Genomic DNA, 20109 nt, shown 5'->3' with positions numbered 1-20109 from the left:
CAAAACAGTTGTGAGCAAGCCAAACAAGGAAATTTCATAGAAAGAAAAAAAGACCAAGGAAAAGGAAACATGTGAACAATATAATGTCAGCATGTAGTGAGTGCCATGAAATTAATAAGCACTGCCACAGGATGGAGAGAGCACTCAATGGGGTGTGAGAGTGGCTTTTTATTTTATTTTTTATTTTTTTAACGTTTATTTATTTTTGCGACAGAGAGAGACAGAGCATGAATGGGGGAGGGTCAGAGAGAGAGGGAGACACAGAATCTGAAATAGGCTCCAGGCTCTGAGCTGTCAGCACAGAGCCCGACGCGGGGCTCGAACTCACAGACCGCGAGATCATGACCCGAGCTGAAGTCGGCCGCTTAACCGACTGAGCCACCCAGGCGCCCCAAGAGTGGCTTTTTAAAAGGAAGTTGTCAAGAAAGGACTCTGAGGAAAAGATTTTGAGCTGAGATGTAAATGTTGAGACTCAGTAATTAAATTGGAATTCTATTATATTTAGATTTCAACTTGGGGAGGATTAGAATTTTTATGTTATTAAATTCTTCCCAGCTAAGAACATGGTACTTCTTTCCATTTTTTTGTATCTTGACTGATCTTCTTCCATCCAAGTTTCTAGGTTTCTTCCTGTAGGTCTTACACTTTCTTGTTGCACTTAGGAGTTTTGTTATTGCCCCTGTGAAAATTTCCCGTTTCTACTTCTAGCTTGTTTTTGCTAGAATGGAGAAAATCTGTCATATAGATCTTCTTTCATGCAGCCTCCTTTATATCATCTTTCTGTATCCTCAGATGTTCCCACCACCCTGGCATTTGCTTCACACTCAGTAGTATCTGTCCATTGAATGACTGCTGTCCATTGGAACTGGCAATGCCTGAAGGCAGACCTCCCCTTTGAAGGGGGAGGAAGAAGCTTGGCGCTTATCTAGGAGATGAGGGGGCGCAACTTGATGTAATCGAAGGTAAGAACTGAAGTTTTAGATTTTCAGGGCATTGGGTTTGAGTCTTGACTCTACCACTTGCAAACTGTGTGAACTAAACAACTTATTTTTACTTAATTTTTCTAAACACCAGTCTCCTTCTCTATAAATGGTGCTGATAGTTTCTACTTTGTAGTGTGATGTAAAGGTTAAACAAGACAATAACAAGTACACTCAGGAAAGTGCTCTGGAGAGTAAGCTCTCACTAAATGTTGATCACTACTTAAAATTGTTTCAGAAGTGTTTATCTTTGACATTTAAACATTCCAGGATATGACAATTTGCGGGTCTTTTATCCTTCAATAATTATGTGCGGAATTTAGAGAACCATTTAGATTTTCAAATGCAGGACTCTTCCCAATTTAATACGATTTGCATCAGACTCACATATTTTGCTTTATTTTTTAGGGGGTTTCTTAAATTCTTACATTGGAATTTGGTTTTCTAACTGTATTTCCTTGCCCATTATTTTTATCTCTGTCCCTTTCATTTCAAATTTTGGAGAAAATTTCAAGTTTGTATTTTCAAACCGGATGATCTTTGCTGGAGTCTCCATGTTAATATTATTTGTACCTTATGTAGATTTTATAAATTCACATTTTTCTGCTGAAATGTTTTAAAGTAAATTATAGATATCATATTACATCCCTAAATATTCAGCGTATATCTCTTTAAAAAAACCTTTTCCATGTGCCTTACATAGCATTTTCACACCAACCCAATTAATAATCATTTCTTTATTATTATCCACTCCTAGTTTATATTTAAATTTCTCCACTTATCCCCAGAGGTGACCTTTTCAGTTGGTTTGTCAAAATAGGAATTTTATCCTGGACCTTGCATTGCATCTGGTTGTTATAAATCTTGTTATAGATTCTTCCTCTCTAGTAATTCATTTTTTCCCAACAGTGACTGACTGAAGTGATTATTCCAGTCTCCTCTTTCTCAAAGTCAGGTTCACTGACAGGGGCAGCGGCATCCCTGGGAGCTTGTTAGAAATGCAGATTATCAGACCTCCTCCCCGCCCCCAGACCCACTGAAACGCAAATCTGCATTGACTTGTGTGCCCCTGGTGACTCATATGCACATAAAAGCTTAAGAGACATTCCTGTGGTGTCCTACCTTTAGGACTTCTGTGAGTGTTTCCTTTTGAAGCCAGCTTCCTCTCACATCCTGTATTTCTGTAACTGGAAGTTATTCTAGCAGTTTGATAACATTTAAGTTAAATGTTTTTGGCTAAAACACATCATGTTATATTGTGTGTCATGATTGGCCGATACTAAGATTCACCACTGGATTTGTGAAATGATAACCTGATTCCTCCATTGTAAAGTCACATTTTCCCCTCTTGTGACCAGGAAAGAATCTGCGTGGTGTTAATTTGACATATACAAATACCCAGTTCCCCATCAACCATTCTCTGAATGGCTTTACCCCCGTTTGATATCCTCTTTATTCTTACCTGAATCAATGCCTTACTTAGGGGTGTAAAGTGTTCCTCATATTGGTCTTAAACACTTGTTTTTAAGTGTTTTTTTTTCCCTCCTAGGTACTTCGCCTTTTTCGTTTATAAATGGGTTATTCTCTTTCAAAACATCTCCTAACTGGATATTGTTTTTATATGTGGATAGACTGATTCATTTATGTTGATTCTACATGTTACTATTCTCACTAGTCTTAATGTTTTTCAGTTGACTTTCTCATGTCCTCCAGAAATCTTTTTTTGTACAATACTTATCAGATTTTAAAATCAGCATTATCCCTGCTTTATGATAAGATTTTGGAAGTTTGTCTTCTCTTTCTATATTCCGACTAGAAAAGGAGATTGCCAGGGCACCTGGGTGGCTCAGTCAGTTAAGCATCTGATTCTTGATTTTGCCTCAGATCATGATCTCAAGGTTCTAAGATTGAGCTCTATGCTGTCAGCACAGAGCCTGCTTGGGATTCTCTCTCTTTCTCTCTCTGTTCTGTTCTGTCTCCCTCTCCCTCTCTCAAACTAATACATAAATTAAAAAAAAAAAAAGGAAAGGAAAAGAGATCGTCTATCTTTTAAAGTTTGTGGGATCTCCTGTTCAACTCGGTGATCCTGACACTTCTTTAGGGAGCAGCTCTTTGACAGGTAGGCTATATTGTATTTTTGTTGGTTGTTTTCCACCGTCCCTGAAGGAGGATTACATTTGATCCTTGAACAATGTCAGGGATGGGGTGCTGAACCGCCCAATATGAAAATCTGTCCCTAACTTTAGACTCCCCCCAAACTTAACTATTAACAGCCTACTGTTGACCAGAAGCCTTACTCATAACATAAACGTTCAATTAATACATATTTTGTATGTTATATGTATTATGTGCTGAATTCTTACAGTAAGGTAAGCTCGAGAAAAGAAAATGTTATTAAGAAGATCATAAGGAAAACACATTTATAGTACTGTGCTATAAAAAATCTCTTTGTTAGTGCAGAGCCCCATGTGGGGCTTGATCTCATGAACCATGAGATCAAGACCTGAGCTGAAATCAAGAGTAGATACTTAACCAACTGAGCCACCCAAGTGCCCTAACATGTATTTTTTTTTTTTTTTTTTTGTGGAAGGTGGTTGGCTTATACTTTTCACCTCTACCAGGGTTAATTTTGGTACATCGTAGTCTCCAAGGATTTTTCATTTCATTTAGAATTACAAATTGATTTGCATGGACTCTAGCTAAATAGTCTTGTGGTTTTAAATAATTTCTTTTTCAGTTAATGTCCCCCTTGTCATTTCTTATTTAGTTTATTTGTGTGTTTCTCTCCCTACTCCTCCCCTTTTATTTTTGCTTGATTGGGTCAACAAGTGACTTGTCTCTTAGATTGATTTTTTCCAGTATATACAATTCACATACCATCCAATACATGCAAAGTGTGCAATCCAATGGCTTTTATCATATTCTGTATTCACTGAATTGTACAACAATCGCCATAATAAGTTTACAACATTTTCATCACCCCCAGAAAAAACCCTTCACTTCTTAGCTATCACCCCCACATGTCCATCCCTCCAAGCCTTAGGCAGTCACTAATCTACTTGCTGTCTGTCTACATTTGCCTGTTTGGGAAATTCTATCGAAACTGAATTGTACAATATGTTGTCCTGTGTCTGGTTTCTTTCACTTAGTGTAATGTTTTCACGGTACACCCATGTTGTAGCATGTAGAAGTACTTCATTTCTTTTTAATACAAAATACTATTTAATTTTATGGATATGCTATATTTTATTTATCCATTCACCAGTTGATGGACATCTGGGTCATTCTCAGTTTTTCTGTTATGAATGATGCTGCTACGAACATTTGTGTACAAGTTTTCGTGTGGATGTACGTTTTCATTTCTCTTGGGTATACTTAGGAGTGGAATTGCTGGGTCATATGAGTAATTCTATGGTTAGCCTTTTGAGAAGCCTTTTGTAGACTGTTTCCCAAAGACACTGAAACATTTTACATCCACACTGGCCGTGTATAAGGGTTCCAAGTTTTTCTGACCCTCCACAACACTTCTTATCTGATTTATTGATTCTAGCCATTCTAGAGGATAGTGAAGTGGTGTCTCATTGTGGTTTTGATGTGTGTTTCCCTGATGGCTAATGACATGGAACATTTCTTATGTTCTTATTGACTGTCTTCTTTGGGGAAATGTCTACACAGATCCTTTGCTCACTTTAAAATCATAGTAGTTGTCTTTCTGAGCTGTGATTTTTCTTTTTATATTCCAGATGAAAATCTCTTATCCGATATATGATTCGCAAAATTTTCTCCCACTTTATGGGTTGTCTTTTCACATTCTTTTGACTTCCAGTAGCATGATAGACAGTTCTCCATCCCCTCACTTTCAATCTGAAGGTGTCCTCAGGTCTAAAATGAGTCTCTTGTAGACAGAAAATAGATGGGTCTTGTTTTTTTTTTTATCCATTCTGATACCCTATGTCTTTTGGTTGGAGCATTTAGTGCATTTACATTCAGTGTTATTATAGAAAGATATGGGTTTAGAGTCATTGTGATGTTTGTAGGTTTCATGCTTGTAGTGATGTCTCTGGTACTTTGTCTCACAGGATCCCCCTTAGGATCTCTTGTAGGGCTGATTTAGTGGTGACGAATTCCTTCAGTTTTTGTTTGGGAAGACCTTTATCTCTCCTTCTATTCTAAATGACAGACTTGCTGGATAAAGGATTCTCGGCTGCATATTTTTTCTGTGCATCACATTGAAGATTTCCTGCCATTCCTTTCTGGCCTGCCAAGTTTCAGTAGATAGATCCGTCACTAGTCTTATCGGTCTCCTTTATATGTTAGAGCATGTTTGTCCCTAGCTGCTTTCAGAATTTTCTCTTTATCCTTGTATTTTGCCAGTTTCACTATGATATGTTGTGCAGAAGATCAATTCACGTTACGTCTGAAGGGAGTTCTCTGTGCCTCTTGGATTTCAATGCTTTTTTCCTTCCCCAGATCAGGGAAGTTCTCAGCGATGATTTCTTCAAGTACACCTTCAGCACCTTTCCCTCTCTCTTCCTCCTCTGGAATCCCAATTATGCGTATATCATTACGTTTAATTGTGTCACTTAGTTCTCTAATTCTCCCCTCATACTCCTGGATTTTTTTAACTCTCTTTTTCTCAGCTTCCTCTTTTTCCATACTTTTATCTTCTAATTCACCTATTCTCTCCTCTGCCTCTTCAATCCGAGCTGTGGTCGCCTCCATTTTATTTTGCAGCTCATTTATAGCATTTTTTATGTCCTCCTGACTGTTTCTTAGTCCCTTGATCTCTGTACTAATAGATTCTCTGCTGTCCTCTATACTTTTTTCAAGCCCAGCGATTAATTTTATGACTATTATTTTAAATTCATTTTCTGTTACATTGCTTAAATCGTTTTTGATCAGTTCATTAGCTGTCACTACTTCCTGGAGTTTCTTTTGAGGAGAATTCTTCCGTTTCGTCATTTTGGATCGTCCCTGGAGTGGCGCGGAACTGCAGGGCTCTTCCCCTGTGCTGTCTGGAGTAACTTGCATTGGTGGGTGGGGCCACAGTCAGACCTGATATCTGTCCCCAGCCCACCACTGGGGCCACAGTCAGACTGGTGTGTACCTTATCTTCCCCTCTCCCAGAGGCAGGACTCACTGTGGAGTGGTGTGGCCCCTGTCTGGGCTACTTGCACACTGCCAGGCTTGTGGTGCTGCTTCGATGGGATCTGGTGTATGAGCCGGGGTGGATCCGCATGGTGCACAGGGGCAGGAGGGGCAGACTCAGCTCGCTTTGCCTTGGGCGGGGGGGTGGGGGTGGGGGTGGGGGGGGGGTGGTCCGCTTTGGGACCTGTGGGCCTGTTGTCTATTCTTGGCTCTAGTCTTCTGGCGGCTTTCTGGGTTATTTAGGCAGATGTGGGTGGAATCTAAGTGGTCAGCAGGACGCGGTGAGACCAGCGTCCTCCTACGCTGCCATCTTCTTTCCACATCTCTTTTCACATTCTTGATGGTGTCCTTTGAAGTACAAATGTTTTAAGTTCTGATGAGATGCAGTTTTGGGTTTGTTTTTTTTTTTTGAGTGTGCTTTGGTGTCATATCTAAGACACTATTGCCTAATCCAAAGTCATGAAGATTTATGTCTATATTTTCTAAGATTGTTATATTTTTAACTCTTACAGCTAGGTCTTTGATCCATTTTGAGTTACTTCTGTCTGATCTAAGGTAGGGGGTCCCAATTCATTCTTTTGCAGATGGATACCCAGTTGTCCCAGCACCACTTGTTGAAAAAGACCAAAAAACTGTTTTGTTGTTGTTCTCTGTTGTTTTTACTTTATTTGTTTTCTGATTTTAAACTCCACGTTTGCTTTAATCTTGTCCACATACAGTTTATTTTTGTTGTTCATTTTGTGTCAGATGTCTAATTCATGTATTATTTACTCTTACATAAGTGTGTAAGGCAATGAATTTTCCTTTGATTACTTTGATTATATTGCATAGACTCTGGTATACAGCATTGCTATTATTGTTTTCTAAAACTCTGAAATTCAGGTTTTTATTTCTCTTTTGGGCTTGAGAGTTAATAGAGGTATTTGAAACTTTTTTCCAGGTTGAATGGCTATTTTTGTTTTTTGACTTTGTTAATAATGTCTACTTTTGTTGCGGTTTTGACAAAGAATTGAGTTATTACTGCTTTGTGGAATTTTTTGAAGTTTTCTCTGTGGCCTTGTGTATTGTCTATTTTTTAGATGCTCTTTAGGAACTTGAAAGTAAAGTGTATTTATTACTATTACTGGAACACAGTGATATATGTTATATATACACATTTACATATACATACATATATATTTATACTTAAAATTCATATACATACATTCACACACATATCTTATTAATTTGTTTAGTATTCTCTGTTCTTTTTTTAAAGTGTTTTTAAGGATAAAATTTTTTTTGAGTAAACTCTACCCCCAATTGGGGTTTGAACTCATGACCCCAAGATGAAAAGTCATATGCTCTACCAACTGAGCCAGCCAGGTGCCCCTCTTCTTATTTACTTTTTATTTTTATTATTTTTTTAACTTTTTATTTTATGTATTTATTTTTTTAATATGAAATTTATTGTCAAATTGGTTTCCATACAACACCCAGTGCTCATCTCAACAGGTGCTCTCCCCAATGCCCATCACCCACTTTCCCCTCCCTCCCACCCCCCCCATCAACCCTCAGTTTATTCTCAGTTTTTAAGAGTCTCTTATGGTTTGGCTCCCTCCCTCTCTAACTTTTTCCCCCCCTTCCCTTCCCCCATGGTCTCACTTGATCTACGTTGGAGGACGGATGTATCTTTCTAGACTAATAGCCCTGGCTCTCTGCTCTCCTTATACCTGGAGTGACTTCTCTGCTGAATTTTGGGCCTTAGCTTCTCTATCCTCATTAGGAATCTGATCACTTTCAGGAAAAACTCACTTTGTTTTGTTGTTCCACATTTCATGTTTTACTAATGCAGGCTCTTCCCCTGTGCGGTAGCCCATGATAGTCCAGCTAAGCCTATGAAAGGGAAAATAGATTTAATTTTGGAGGAGTATTACAAAACTCAGTGAACACAGCTGAGATGGATTCTCCAACCTAGTCTTTTTCAGTAACAAAGATGATTCTTTTTCTCCATCTGACTGACCGACTCCATGACTAACCCTCAGTTGGTTCCACACATGGGAAAGTGCGATTTTCATGTATTGAGCCCACTCAAGCACTGAGAGCACTTCCTGCTCAAAATAGCTTTTGTGGTCCTTCTAACATACAGAATAAAGTTCCAGATTCTTTACTTTCCATTCCAAACACTCCCAAATTTGACTCTTAGTTCCCTTTCTAACATTCTCTTACATTACAATCCCTCCTCTACCTCACACTCGAAACCTATCCACCCCATCTCTGACCCTGTCTAGGGCTTCCTACTGCCTGGCCTTTGTTCAAGAGTTTGCCTCGATAGGCTGCCCTCATCCATCTGCTAAGATCCTGAACTACATTTATGGCCCAGAAAGCCTTCCTTTTCTGCCTCAGTCTGCTTTGTCTCAGAAATGTGTGTGTGTGTGTGTGTGTGTGTGTGTGTGTGTACACAACCAGTTTTGGAGATTTTGGAGATTGGAGATTATGGTTTCTTTTTTGTTATCACGGATAACTGAAGAAGAGTTACCTGTACATATCTTTATTAAAAAGCTGATTGTTAAATTGATCTCTGACAGAATGGATGATATGAAATTTTGGGCAGGAAGGATCAGAACAGGTTGTCTGGGGTCTGAGAGTGATTTGTGGGCAGTTGAATGGGTAGAGAACCCTGAATCAAAATATTATAGGACTTAGGGGTACCTGGGTAGCTCAGTTGGTTAAGTGTCCAACTTCAGCTCAGGTCATGATCTCACAGTTTATGAGTTCAAGCCCTGCATTGGGCTCCATGCTGACAGCTCAGAGTCTGGAACCTGCTTCTGATTCTGTGTCTCCCTCTCTCTCTGCCCCTTCCTGCTTGTGCTCTGTCTGTCTGTCTGTCTCTCTCTCTCTCTCAAAAATAAATGAAAACATTAAAAAAATTTTTATAGGATTTCAACATAGCTAGTTATGTCTATCTCATTAGATTGAAAATTCTCCACATGTAAGGATTATCAGTGTCTTATTTGCCTGGCACTCTACCAGGTCCAGAGCTGGTGCTTAGTCTCTGTGGAATGAATGAATAAATGAATGAGTGAATGAATGAAAACTTTTTGACGCCTTTGAGAGTATAGCTGAAGAAACAGAAATTACAACTAAAGAAATCTGGGACAGAACGGAGTGTGGAGAAATAAACCAGGAAAGAAATCTACTTTAATTCTCTTAAATTGTGTCTCTCACACTTCCTAGCACATTGTATTTAGTAAGTTTTAATAAAAATATACAATGCAGGGGTGCCTGGGTGGCTCAGTCGGTTAAGCGGCTGACTTCGGCTTAGGTCATGATCTCACGGTCCGTGAGTTCGAGCCCCGCATCAGGCTCTGTGCTGACAGCTCAGAGCCTGGAGCCTGTTTCAGATCCTGTGTTTCCCTCTCTCTGACCCTCCCCCGTTCATGCTCTGTCTCTCTCTGTCTCAAAAATAAATAAACGTTAAAAAAATTAAAAAAATATATACAGTGCACACAATATGTGATCAGTACAGATACAATATGGTCATTCATTCTTCTCTTGGGTTCAGAGAATGGCATACCTATCAATCATCTAGAGTAAAGTATGTTTAGAGAGTTTTAATGGGTCTCAGCGGAGGTCTCTTTCCCTAGCTTCTGGGCCCATGGCAGGAGGGAACCAGACCAGCATCTTGGAGTTCCTCCTCTGGGGACTCTCCGAGCAGCCAGAGCAGCAGCACATCCTCTTCCTGCTGTTCCTGTGCATGTATGTGGTCACCGTGACTGGGAACCTGCTCATTGTTCTGGCCATTGGCACTGACACACGTCTTCACACACCCATGTACTTCTTCCTCGCCAGCCTGTCCTGTGCTGACATCCTTTTCACCTCCACCACCGTGCCCAAGGCCCTGGTGAATATCCAGACCCAGAGCAGGTCCATTTCCTATGCGGGATGCTTGGTTCAGCTCTACTTCTTCTTGACTTTTGGGGACATGGACATCTTTCTCCTGGCCACAATGGCCTATGACCGCTACGTGGCCATCTGCCACCCTCTCCACTATAAGATAGTCATGAGCCGCCAGCGCTGCACCCTCCTGGTTACTGCCTGCTGGGTCCTTACGAGTCTTGTTGCCATGACCCACACTTTCCTCATCTTTCGACTTTCCTTTTGCTCTAAGAAGATCATTCCTGACTTCTTCTGTGATCTGGGACCTCTGATGAAAGTGTCTTGCTCTGACACTCAGGTCAATGAGCTTGTGCTGCTCTTCTTGGGAGGAGCAGTCATTTTAATCCCCTTTATTCTCATCCTGGTCTCGTATATCCACATTGTTTCAGCCATCCTCAGAGTCCCCTCTGCCCAGGGAAGGCACAAAGCCTTTTCTACATGTGGGTCCCACCTTGCTGTTGTTGCCCTCTTCTTCGGGACAGTGATCAGGGCTTATCTGTGCCCCTCATCCTCTTCCTCCAACTCCATAGAAGAGGATACGGCTGCTGCTGTCATGTACACAGTGGTAACTCCCCTGCTGAACCCCTTCATTTACAGCCTGCGGAACAAGGACATGAAGTGTGCCCTGGCAAGATGTCTCAGGGGCAAAGTCTTCTTTTCCTTGGGCCAGTGACCTCCGAGCTGATACTGCAGGTGTCCTCCATGCCCTCCAGGGAAGTCTCTACCTCAGGCTTTTCTCTAGATCCTCACCTCAGAAGTCTCTACCTCAGGCTTTTCACTTCTGACGCCCACATATGTCTATGACAACTCCCCTCCCTGAGTCCCTTCATGACTTTGATATTGTTAAGGAAAGTCAAGATTTTGCTTCGTGCTTTAAAGTTAATATGTTAAGAGTTGCTTATTTACTCATTTATTTTACTTATCACTTTTCACAAGGAGAAATGTCTTTTGCAATGTTTCTAATTCTAAAAGTCCGTGCAGCCTTTTATTCTAGTTCACTAAAATTCAATTAGCAAGGTCGTGGAAAGTGGGCCAATGATCAGAATATTAGCAAGTAAGGTCAATATTGGATGGCAAAGAGTTTATGACTCTAAATAAATAAATATATATATTCTAAAATAAAGGGACTCCATTTGCTCTTGTTAAAATCCATTGAGTTTCACTTATTCCCAACTAGGGTAGGTATACAACCCATAATTCAGAATAGCCTTCAAGGTGATGGCCAGTTATGAGCTGGAAAGTTTTAAGCAAAAGGGTAGTGAGACAAGACACAGTCCCCATTACTGTAGGTTATCCCAAGGTTATAAATAAAGTTTGTTATCTCTACTCTCCACTGGTAGAATATATAAGACTTTCATGCCTGAAGGGTGTGAGTTCTTACTCTTGTCTTTTTGTAGCAGGTGACTGAAATTGTTCATTAACATTTATTACTGTACATGGAAGCACTAAGAAATACCCAAGTGAATACCCTAGGTTTAAGGCATATTATTTCCTGTCCCCAAGTAGTAGCAACCCTATCTTCCTGCTAATCATTGTCAATAGTCCTAGTTAGGAAAGTGACACCCATCTTTTCCTGTGGGCCTACTGTACAAGGAGCACAAAATGTCAGAAGGCAATCACAGCTTTTATTTAGTGGATTCCTTCAAGGGAGTGAGGTTTTTACACTTTGTTCAAAACGGTAAAAGGGACAAAGGACTAGTGTCTAGAATGTATAAAGATGTTTCAAAATACAACAGGTAAAAAAATACCATCAGGAAATAAGCAAAAGATATGAACAAACATTTCACGGGGGATACACAGATAGCAGATAAGCACATGGAAAGATGTTCGGCACCATTAGGGAAAGGCTGATTGAACCACATTTGTCAGAATAGCTAAAATAAACAGTGGCAACATCAAATGCTGGTGAGGATCTAGAGAAACTGCAACCACTCATACTTTGCTGGTGGGAATGTAAAATATTACCGCCAGTCTACACAGTAGTTTGGCAGTTTCTTATGAAACTAACATGCAGGTACTATAAAACCCAACAATTGCATTCCCTGGAATTTATCCCAGAGAGAGAAAAACTTATGTTTATTAAAAAACCTGGACACAAATGTTCACAGAAGCTTAACTTTATCTTATTTTAATGTTTATTTTTGAAAGACAGAGAGAGACAGAATGTGAGCGGAGGAGGGGCAGAGAAAGAGGGAGACACAGATTCCAAAGTAGGCTCCAGGCTCTGAGCTGTCAGCACAGAGCCCCTTGCGGGACTCGAACTCACAAACCCGCAAGATTATGACCTGAGTGGAATCAGATGCTTCACCGACTGAGCCACCCAGGCGTCCTGAAGCTTTATTTTAAAACCAGCAAAGGAGAGGCATCTGGGTGGCTCAGTTGGTTAAGTATCTGACTCTTGCTTTCAGTTCAGGTCATGATCTCATGGTTTCAGGAGTTTGAGCCCCATGTAGGGCTCCATGCTAATGGCATGGAACCTGCTTGGGATTCTCTGTCTCCTCTCTTTCTGTCCCTCCCTCCCTTGCACTGTCTCTGTCTCCCTCAAAATAAATAAATAAACTTGAAAAAAAAGAAAACCAACAAAGGAGTAATACCTAGAATTTATAAGAAGCTTCTGCCAAAGGAAGATAGAAATAAAATCTAGAACAAAGATGGGTAAAGTATATAAGAAGGAAATTTCATAAAGAGAAACCCAAATTGTTAACAAAATAAGAAGAAATGTTAAACCTCACTGGTAAATCAGAAAGTAATGGGATGATCTTTACACCAATTGGACTGTCAAACTAGAGTCTGATGATACTAAGTTGGTGAGAATATGAGAAAAGTAGAAACAGCATGTACTATGATGGGAAGGTAAACTAGTAGAGACAATCAAAAGAGCAATCTATCAGTCCTTGACAAAATTAAAATTAAATATGTCTAGCAAAATTAAAATTATATATATTTATAGATATATTTTTATATATTTCGATATAAACATACTTTTTCAAAACTAAAATTAACTATATAGAGCAAAATTAAAATTAAATGTATATATATGAGATATATATAAAATTCTGCTAAGTACCTATAGATTTCTCTCCTGATTATCTCTACTAGGATATACATTATAGGTATATATAGTGTATATATACACATATCCATCCATCCATGAATCTATCTATCTATCTATCATTATCATCTGTCTATCTCCTATTACCTAGTAGCCTCATTCCCGGGTGTATGCTTAAGAGAATATGTCTTAGAGTCTATAGAGAAACATACACAAGGCTATTCATCACAGTGTTATTTATAGCAGTGTGGAGTTAGGTGTTCACCACTTCGGCAAATGGATAAATAAAATCTGGTGGATACATACAGTGGACTACTAGGTAAAAGAAGTATCACTCTAGGTATACATAGAGCCACATGAATAGATGTTCTCTATAATTTTTTGAAGTGTGATTACAAATACATGGGCTGGTATATAGAATAAAAATAATTGTGTATCTACTATTCAGCTTAGTAATCTTAAAATGTCATTTTGTGTGTATTTGTGTGTGTGTGTGTGTGTATTTATTTAGTTAGTTAGTTTTAAGTTCATTTATTTATTGTCAGAGGGTGGAGGAGAGAATCCCAATCTGCACTGTCAATGCAGAGCCCAATGCAGACCCCAAACTCACAAACTGTGAGATCATGACAAGAACTGAAATCAAGAGTTGGTTGGATGCTTCTAGCCCTTTATCTGATATGTCATTTGCAAATATCTTTTCCCATTCCATTGGTTGCCTTTTAGTTTTGTTGATTGTTTCTTTGCAGTGCATAAGCCTTTATCATGATGAAGTCCCAATAGTTCATTTTTTGCTTTTAATACCCTTGCCTTTGAAGATGTGTTAAGCAAGAAATTGCTGTGACTGAGGTCAAAGAGGTTGTTGCAATGAACCATGGGAATCTACCCCCAAAAACCAAGAGCCCACTTGGCACACTGTATGTTAGCCAATTTGACAATAAACTATATTAAAAAAAAAAAGTTGGAGGCTGAACTGACTGAGCCACTCAGGTGCCCTTGTGTGTGTGTGTGTGTGTGTGTGTGTGTTTAAATAAAACATTAGAATTACAGTTGAGAGAACTTTTGAACTCCTAATCCCATGTTAGTTTTTCCTTCTCCAGAGGTAATCACTATCTTTAACTTTGTATTTGTCATTCTTATGCATGTTTTTATAATTTTACTTGAAAGTTGTGCACCCACAAAAGGAGTTAGCATTGTTTTTCATATTTCAAAATTTTATTTCAATGGTATCATCCAGTATGTATTCTGAAACTTGCTATTTTCACTCAGATTATGTCCTTGAGATTTGTCCATGTTGATCCACATACTCAAGTTCATTATTTTTCCTGCCGTAATAGGTTTATGCTACTATTTGTCTACCTATCCTCCTGTTGAAGGATATTTCGGTTATTTCTAGCTTTCACCATTGTAAACTATGCTGAAATGAACTTTCTTGTACATTTCTCTTTGGGTACGTGAATGAAAGTTCTCTAGAGTATATTGATAAGTATGAATTGCTGGAAGGAGGGCGAGGTGCACCTTAAATCCTACTAGTGCATGCTGTTGGTGCTTTTCACTGGTTGGTTCATCCCTGCCTACCAGCTGCTGTGAATGTTGGCTGCTAATGACTTATGACTGCCCTTTCTCTGGTGGTAGAAGTTAAGCACCGCCCCCCCTTTTACTGCTCTGGGAAGTAGAGGGGGATCCAGTGGCCAAGGACTGGCTGACACTGGGTAGACAAAGCTAGCTCCTTACCTCTGGATGGATTTGATTCATTGGATGCAATTTATGTTCTTGAGTTCCTCTGAAGACCAGGCTGAAACTAATATACTGAGTCCCTACTTACCCCCATCTTCTTCTGAGGGCACTCCTTCAATAGACCACTCTCACAATTCCCATAAGCCAGGGAATCTGACCCAAGGTAATAATAATGTTTTGCCAAAGACTCTCCAAAATGGTTGTATCAATTTATGCAGTTGAGCTGAAGCTCAAAGGCTGAGAAAAAGAAAGCCATTCAAGGAGTTGAGGAAAGAGTTCCAGGCAGAGGGAAAACAAAGACAAAAGCTCTGAGATGAAATAGCTCTGTAAATTCAAAGAACTGAGAGAAAGTCAGTACCGCTGAAGTTTTGGGAACAATAGAAAGAGAAGGATAGTGGTTGGGCTTGTAGATACGTGTAGGAGTGAGGCCAGGCAGGACTTATAGGCTGTTTTACATTTTTTATAATAGTAACAGGAAGTTCTTGAGATGAGTTAAGCAGGAAAGTGATGGGGACCAGCTTAAGCTTTAAGAAAATTACTCTGGTGTATGTAGAGAATGGATTGGAAAGAGGTAAGAGAAGCAGGGAGTTGGTGTCCATAGAGCAAGGAGAATGGATCATAAAAAATAGTGTTAGTGCAAAAAGTAAGAAACATGATGGGATCTACAACATAATATTCTTTGTGTATATAAAACACACGACATACAAACAGATGTATTCTTCGGGGATACATGTGTATATCGAAGTGGCTGCCTATGTAGGGGAAAAAGAAGTGAGTGGAGATTGGAGCTTATAAAAGACAATGAAGCCAGAGACATGCTTTGCAAGGAATGGAGGTGATAATGTGCCTTGAATCGGGGTCTATAATTTACTCAATTCTACACCCAAAGAAAACAAAAATCGAGACAGCAGCAACCACCACTTTCCCCACCACTATTTTCCCTCCCTTGGAGATCCCTGTTTGGAATGGGGAAAGGTCAAAGATTGTGCCCCACTTTGCTTCAGAGAGTAATAACTTGTTGTTCTGAGGGCCTCCGGGACCAGGTTCTCAGAGAGACATTAAAAATAATCTAACCTTTTACTTACTATGTGGCTTCACTGGGTTGCAGAGACTTTCCCTAGTGATCGATTCAGCATCTTAGTCAGAACCTGAAAGCCAAAAGAAGCAGAAATTCTCTGTTTCCTCATTAGTGAGGAAACAGATGGAGCCTTGAGGCAGTCTGCTGACTGGTTCTGGTGCGATTCCCCTGATGCAACTTCGCAGCCTAATTCCTCAGTTCCCTGGGGGGTTCCATGGAGCCAGCCCTGTCTCTGGGTTCCAAGAGAATCCAGGCTGAGATATCTTGTCTTTGCACAAGTTTATGTCCTGGTCCCAGGAGACCTGGAAATCAACTTCTCCCATATGTGATGTAGCTCTGTGACCTCATCACCCAGGGCAGGGATCGACACCCATTAGGTATCAGCAAATGTCTGCAGAGAAAAAGTGAGTGCCTGAATGCTTGACTGAGGACAAGGGCCTTGATATTTTCCTTTAAGTGCTCATGAAAGCATATGGCATACTGTCCAGATGTATTTGTCGACTCATGTTCAAAGAATTAGTTAAGGTTGCTTCTTTGTGTCTCTGTGTAGCTTTGAGAGACTTAAAGTCCTGGTGACCAGCAATCATGTTTCTGGAGGACTGTGTGTCAGTTTTATCCAATGTCATGCTGCTCTGAGGGACTTCAGAGCCTCCTTCTCCGGATACTGTTCAAGAAACTCCCAATTCCAAATGTATTGGGCAAAAGCATCCATGGACCGTAGTAGGTTCTCAGTGATTAGCATCTGAGCTGAGGAGTATGGAGGAAGCCAAATCTTGCTGAAAGGAACCTTAACCAAATAACCTCCCAATAGGCAAACACTAGCAATGTCTTCTAGGTCCCAAATCTTGGGCTGGGGCCTGTAGACCTTGAGAGGAATGAGTGATTCTCACCCAGAGATACCCGAGGTCTTGGTCCATTGGGAAACAAGCATAAGTAAATATCACTTCTAATCCCATCACCCAGAGACAACTGCATGGCACATATTGGTATATTTACTTTTAATATTTTTGTGTACATATAGAAAGTGTTCCTTCTTGTTGTCTTATCACATAAGAAATTTCCCATGCTCATAAATGTGTTGCCTAATATTTCACCTGTCATAGGTACCATCATATATGCTTAAGCATTTCCTAGTTGATGGGCATTTAAGCTCTTTTATTTTTAAAGTTATAAACAGTATTGTGATGGATATCTGTTTATAAGCTGATTCCATTTTGAATGATTTATCAGGACATGTATCCCTAGCCGTGGAATTATAGGGTCAAATTATATGTCTCCATGGCTCTAATCATCTTTTCTTTTCATTTGAGAGAGAGAGAGAGAGAGAGCACATAAGAACTGGGGAGAGGGGCAGAGGGAGAGAGAGAATCTGAAGCAGGCGCCACACTCAGCACAGAGCCTGATGTGGGGCTTGATCCCATGACCCTGGGATCATGACCTGGGCTGAAATCAAGGGTCAGACCTTCAACGGACTGAGCCACCTAGGTGCCCTTCTAGGTATCTTTTATATGCTAATGTCTTCCAAATGTGTGCCACCACCTAAGAGGTTTTATACCTAAATACCTTCTTGCCATCTACCCTGCTCACCTCTCAGAAACTCTAACTCTTCTCTATATTAATTCATTATGCTCCCTCCCCAGGTCCCCCAAGTCAAAAATAAAGGATCATCCTTGATTTTAACCTTTCTTGTATCTCTAAGATCCAGTCCCCTCTTGATGCTTCACGATTTCATCTCCAAACATAGCTAGATCATCTCTTTTCCTATCTCTCCTGCTCCCATCCTAGCTCAGGCCACCTTCCCTACTTGCTGGGCCGCTGCTCTCTCTGCTTCTGTTCCTGTCTGCCTCCAGCCCAGTCTCCTTGCAGCAACCAGAGTGGTCCATTCAACCTAAACCAAACCATCCCGCTCCCCCAGCTGAAAATGCTTCAGTGGCTTCTCGTTGCAGTTATGGCATGAAAACCAGGACGACTTTCTGGCTTGATCTGCCTTTACACACCTCTGCATCTCAACCTGTTCCTCTCGCAGCCTTGCTGACAAACCACTAGCACTGGCATTCTTTCAGCCCTCAAACACACGTCTGTGGTTTTGAAGATCCTGTTCCCTCTCTCTGGAAGCCTCCTTCCCCGACTCTCAGAGGAGCTGGCATCCTCTTGGCCCTCTGGTGGCAGCTTGAACGTCTCTCAGACACACTTTCCCTGACCAACCAATCTACGAAAGTGCCCACTCCTCCTCCAGTTATTCTCTGTCTCAGATTATGGTTTCCTGGGGACACTCATTGTTGTGATTAGTTTTTTCCTTGTCTGTTTGCTTTTAGAAGATCTCTTCTGTACTGGTCTGTAAGCTCCATGAAGGGAGGCAATCATGTCCATCTCATTCTTGGTTTCCCCAGCACCTAGCCCAATGCCTGCCATCAGTAAATATACATGAATACAATAAGGAGGGAGGGGAGACCCCCATAACTGAGGTTTTTTTTTTGATGAGGGGTGTTGGTTGTCTGGGCTGCTCCTAAAAGGGGATTTGGCTTGTGAAGACTGAGTGCAAGGACTTCAGCAGCAGCAAGAACCCAACTCTCCAAACTGCCTCCATGGGGTCGCTGGGTGGTGGCACCAGCGCAGCTCTGACCATCTCATCATTTGACCAGTGGAGGGCTTGTTATTGTTAGATTTCAAGGGGGGGGACACTGAGGCCTAGAACAAGTCAATAAATGAATCACAGCCCAACTAGTAGTGGAGCCAGGAACAACCCGAGATCATTCTCCCCTAACAGTGTGTCTGTGGCATTACTCTGTCCTAGATGGGGACTGCGCATGGAAGTCTATGAGACTTCCAACCATGAAGCTGGAAGCATTTTCCTTGAAATTGGTTTTAAGGTAATGAGCTCCCCATCAAAGGGAGATACGAAGACAAGACAAAATGTTCTCCCCATCAAAGGGAGATACGAAGACAAGACAAAATGTTCTCCCCATCAAAGGGAGATACGAAGACAAGACAAAATGTTCTTTAGATGCTAAAAATCCAGTTCCTCTCTTTAGATGGTGTGGAGGGGGGTAGATGGGCTTGTTTGAATCTAGAATCCTTTCATCACTGAATCAGTGGTGCTAGGAGTTTGGTAAGAGAGAGAACGGGCTGGGGCACCTGGGTGGCTCAGTCGGTGAAGCATCTGACTTTGGCTCAGGTCATGATATGGTTCGTGAGCTCGAGTGCCCCATTCAGCTCTATGCTGATAGTTCGGAGCCTGGAGCCTGCTTCAGATTCTGTTGTCTCCGTCTCTCTCTGCCCCTCTCTCACTCGTGCTATCTCTCTCTCAAAAATAAGTAAATGTTAAAAAATTAAACAGAGAGAGAGAGAGAATGGGCTGAAAGGATCTATGGTTTGGGAGTTCTAAAATCATCCTATCCACCAAAAATAGGAAAGAGGGGGAGTGGGCTGGTGGGGGAGGCAACAAAGTGAAAGAAGAGAGAAGGAGAATCTGGTTTACTTCTTGTAAATAAGACCCATTTCCCAATACCCTTGTTCATTGGAGTGATTACCCATGTTTGTCAGAAGGAGCTGCCTTGGGATTGCTTCCCTGAGGCCGCCCCAAAACTAACAAATAGGCCTGACACAGTCCTGACTCAGTCACTTCCTTCCTGAACTTGAGACTCAGGCACCAGCTCTTGGGTCCCCCAGCCTTGCTGGGGTGCTCACAGACTTACAGTTGGTCTCCTCTATTAGGGGACCAAAGATCCAGGTACCAGCTCCTCTGCTTTTCACCTGTACCCTCCAGCCCTGAATCCCACAGTCTTACTTAAGATGCTTCGTGTTCTGACTGTGAATTTTCATTGAATGGAGGAGAAAAGTGGAGGCAACAGAACCAGTGAGCTCTAAGACCAGCACAGAGCTGTGGGTAAGGTTTGGACATCATAGCCTCTCTCTCTCTCTCTCTCTCTCTCTCTCTCTTCCTTTCATTATCTTTTCTCCTCTCCACTTTCTCAGTCATACAAACACACTCACATACCTTGAAAATTCTTCATATAATCTAACTTTTAGTATTTAAAGGTAATTAGCAATATCTCCAATCTTTTCAGTGCTCTGTTTCATGTAGTTCCCAAGCCTGCAAGGAAGGCTTCACGGGTGGGACGGAGAGGTTCGGGGAGGTTACGTGGCCTCCTCAAGCCGCTGCAGCTAGGGAGCAACAGAAGAGGTGAGAAAGGCCAGTT

General features: G+C 41.0%; 2 protein-coding genes across 4 annotated transcripts in view; both read left to right on the top strand.

The window, feature by feature from the left end:
* The first annotated feature begins 406 nt into the window (after positions 1 to 406).
* The window catches only part of LOC132688167 (olfactory receptor 1D2), a 28371-nt gene continuing 8668 nt past the window's right edge, over positions 407 to 20109 (top strand). The window contains exons 1-2 of one of the 3 annotated variants that reach the window (XM_078437595.2): positions 2926 to 3099; positions 9047 to 9099. The gene's annotated coding sequence lies outside the window, so the exon portion shown is untranslated. Of the gene's footprint in view, positions 963 to 2925; positions 3100 to 9046; positions 9100 to 20109 lie in introns of those variants that run through there. The other 2 variants (XM_078437596.2, XM_078437597.2) reach the window with 2 other exon arrangements.
* On the top strand, positions 9766 to 10853 carry LOC144614243 (olfactory receptor 1P1-like). Its single transcript, XM_078436978.2, has one exon. It carries the CDS (start codon positions 9766 to 9768, stop codon positions 10717 to 10719), a length of 954 nt encoding a protein of 317 aa, XP_078293104.2. The 3' UTR covers positions 10720 to 10853.

The sequence above is a fragment of the Panthera onca genome, chromosome E1 (genome assembly GCF_046562875.1).
Source record: "Panthera onca isolate mPanOnc1 chromosome E1, mPanOnc1 haplotype 2, whole genome shotgun sequence".
Lineage (NCBI taxonomy): Eukaryota > Metazoa > Chordata > Mammalia > Carnivora > Felidae > Panthera > Panthera onca.
Note: the sequence above shows the minus strand (reverse complement) of the source record. Positions and strands in the feature narration are given on the sequence as shown.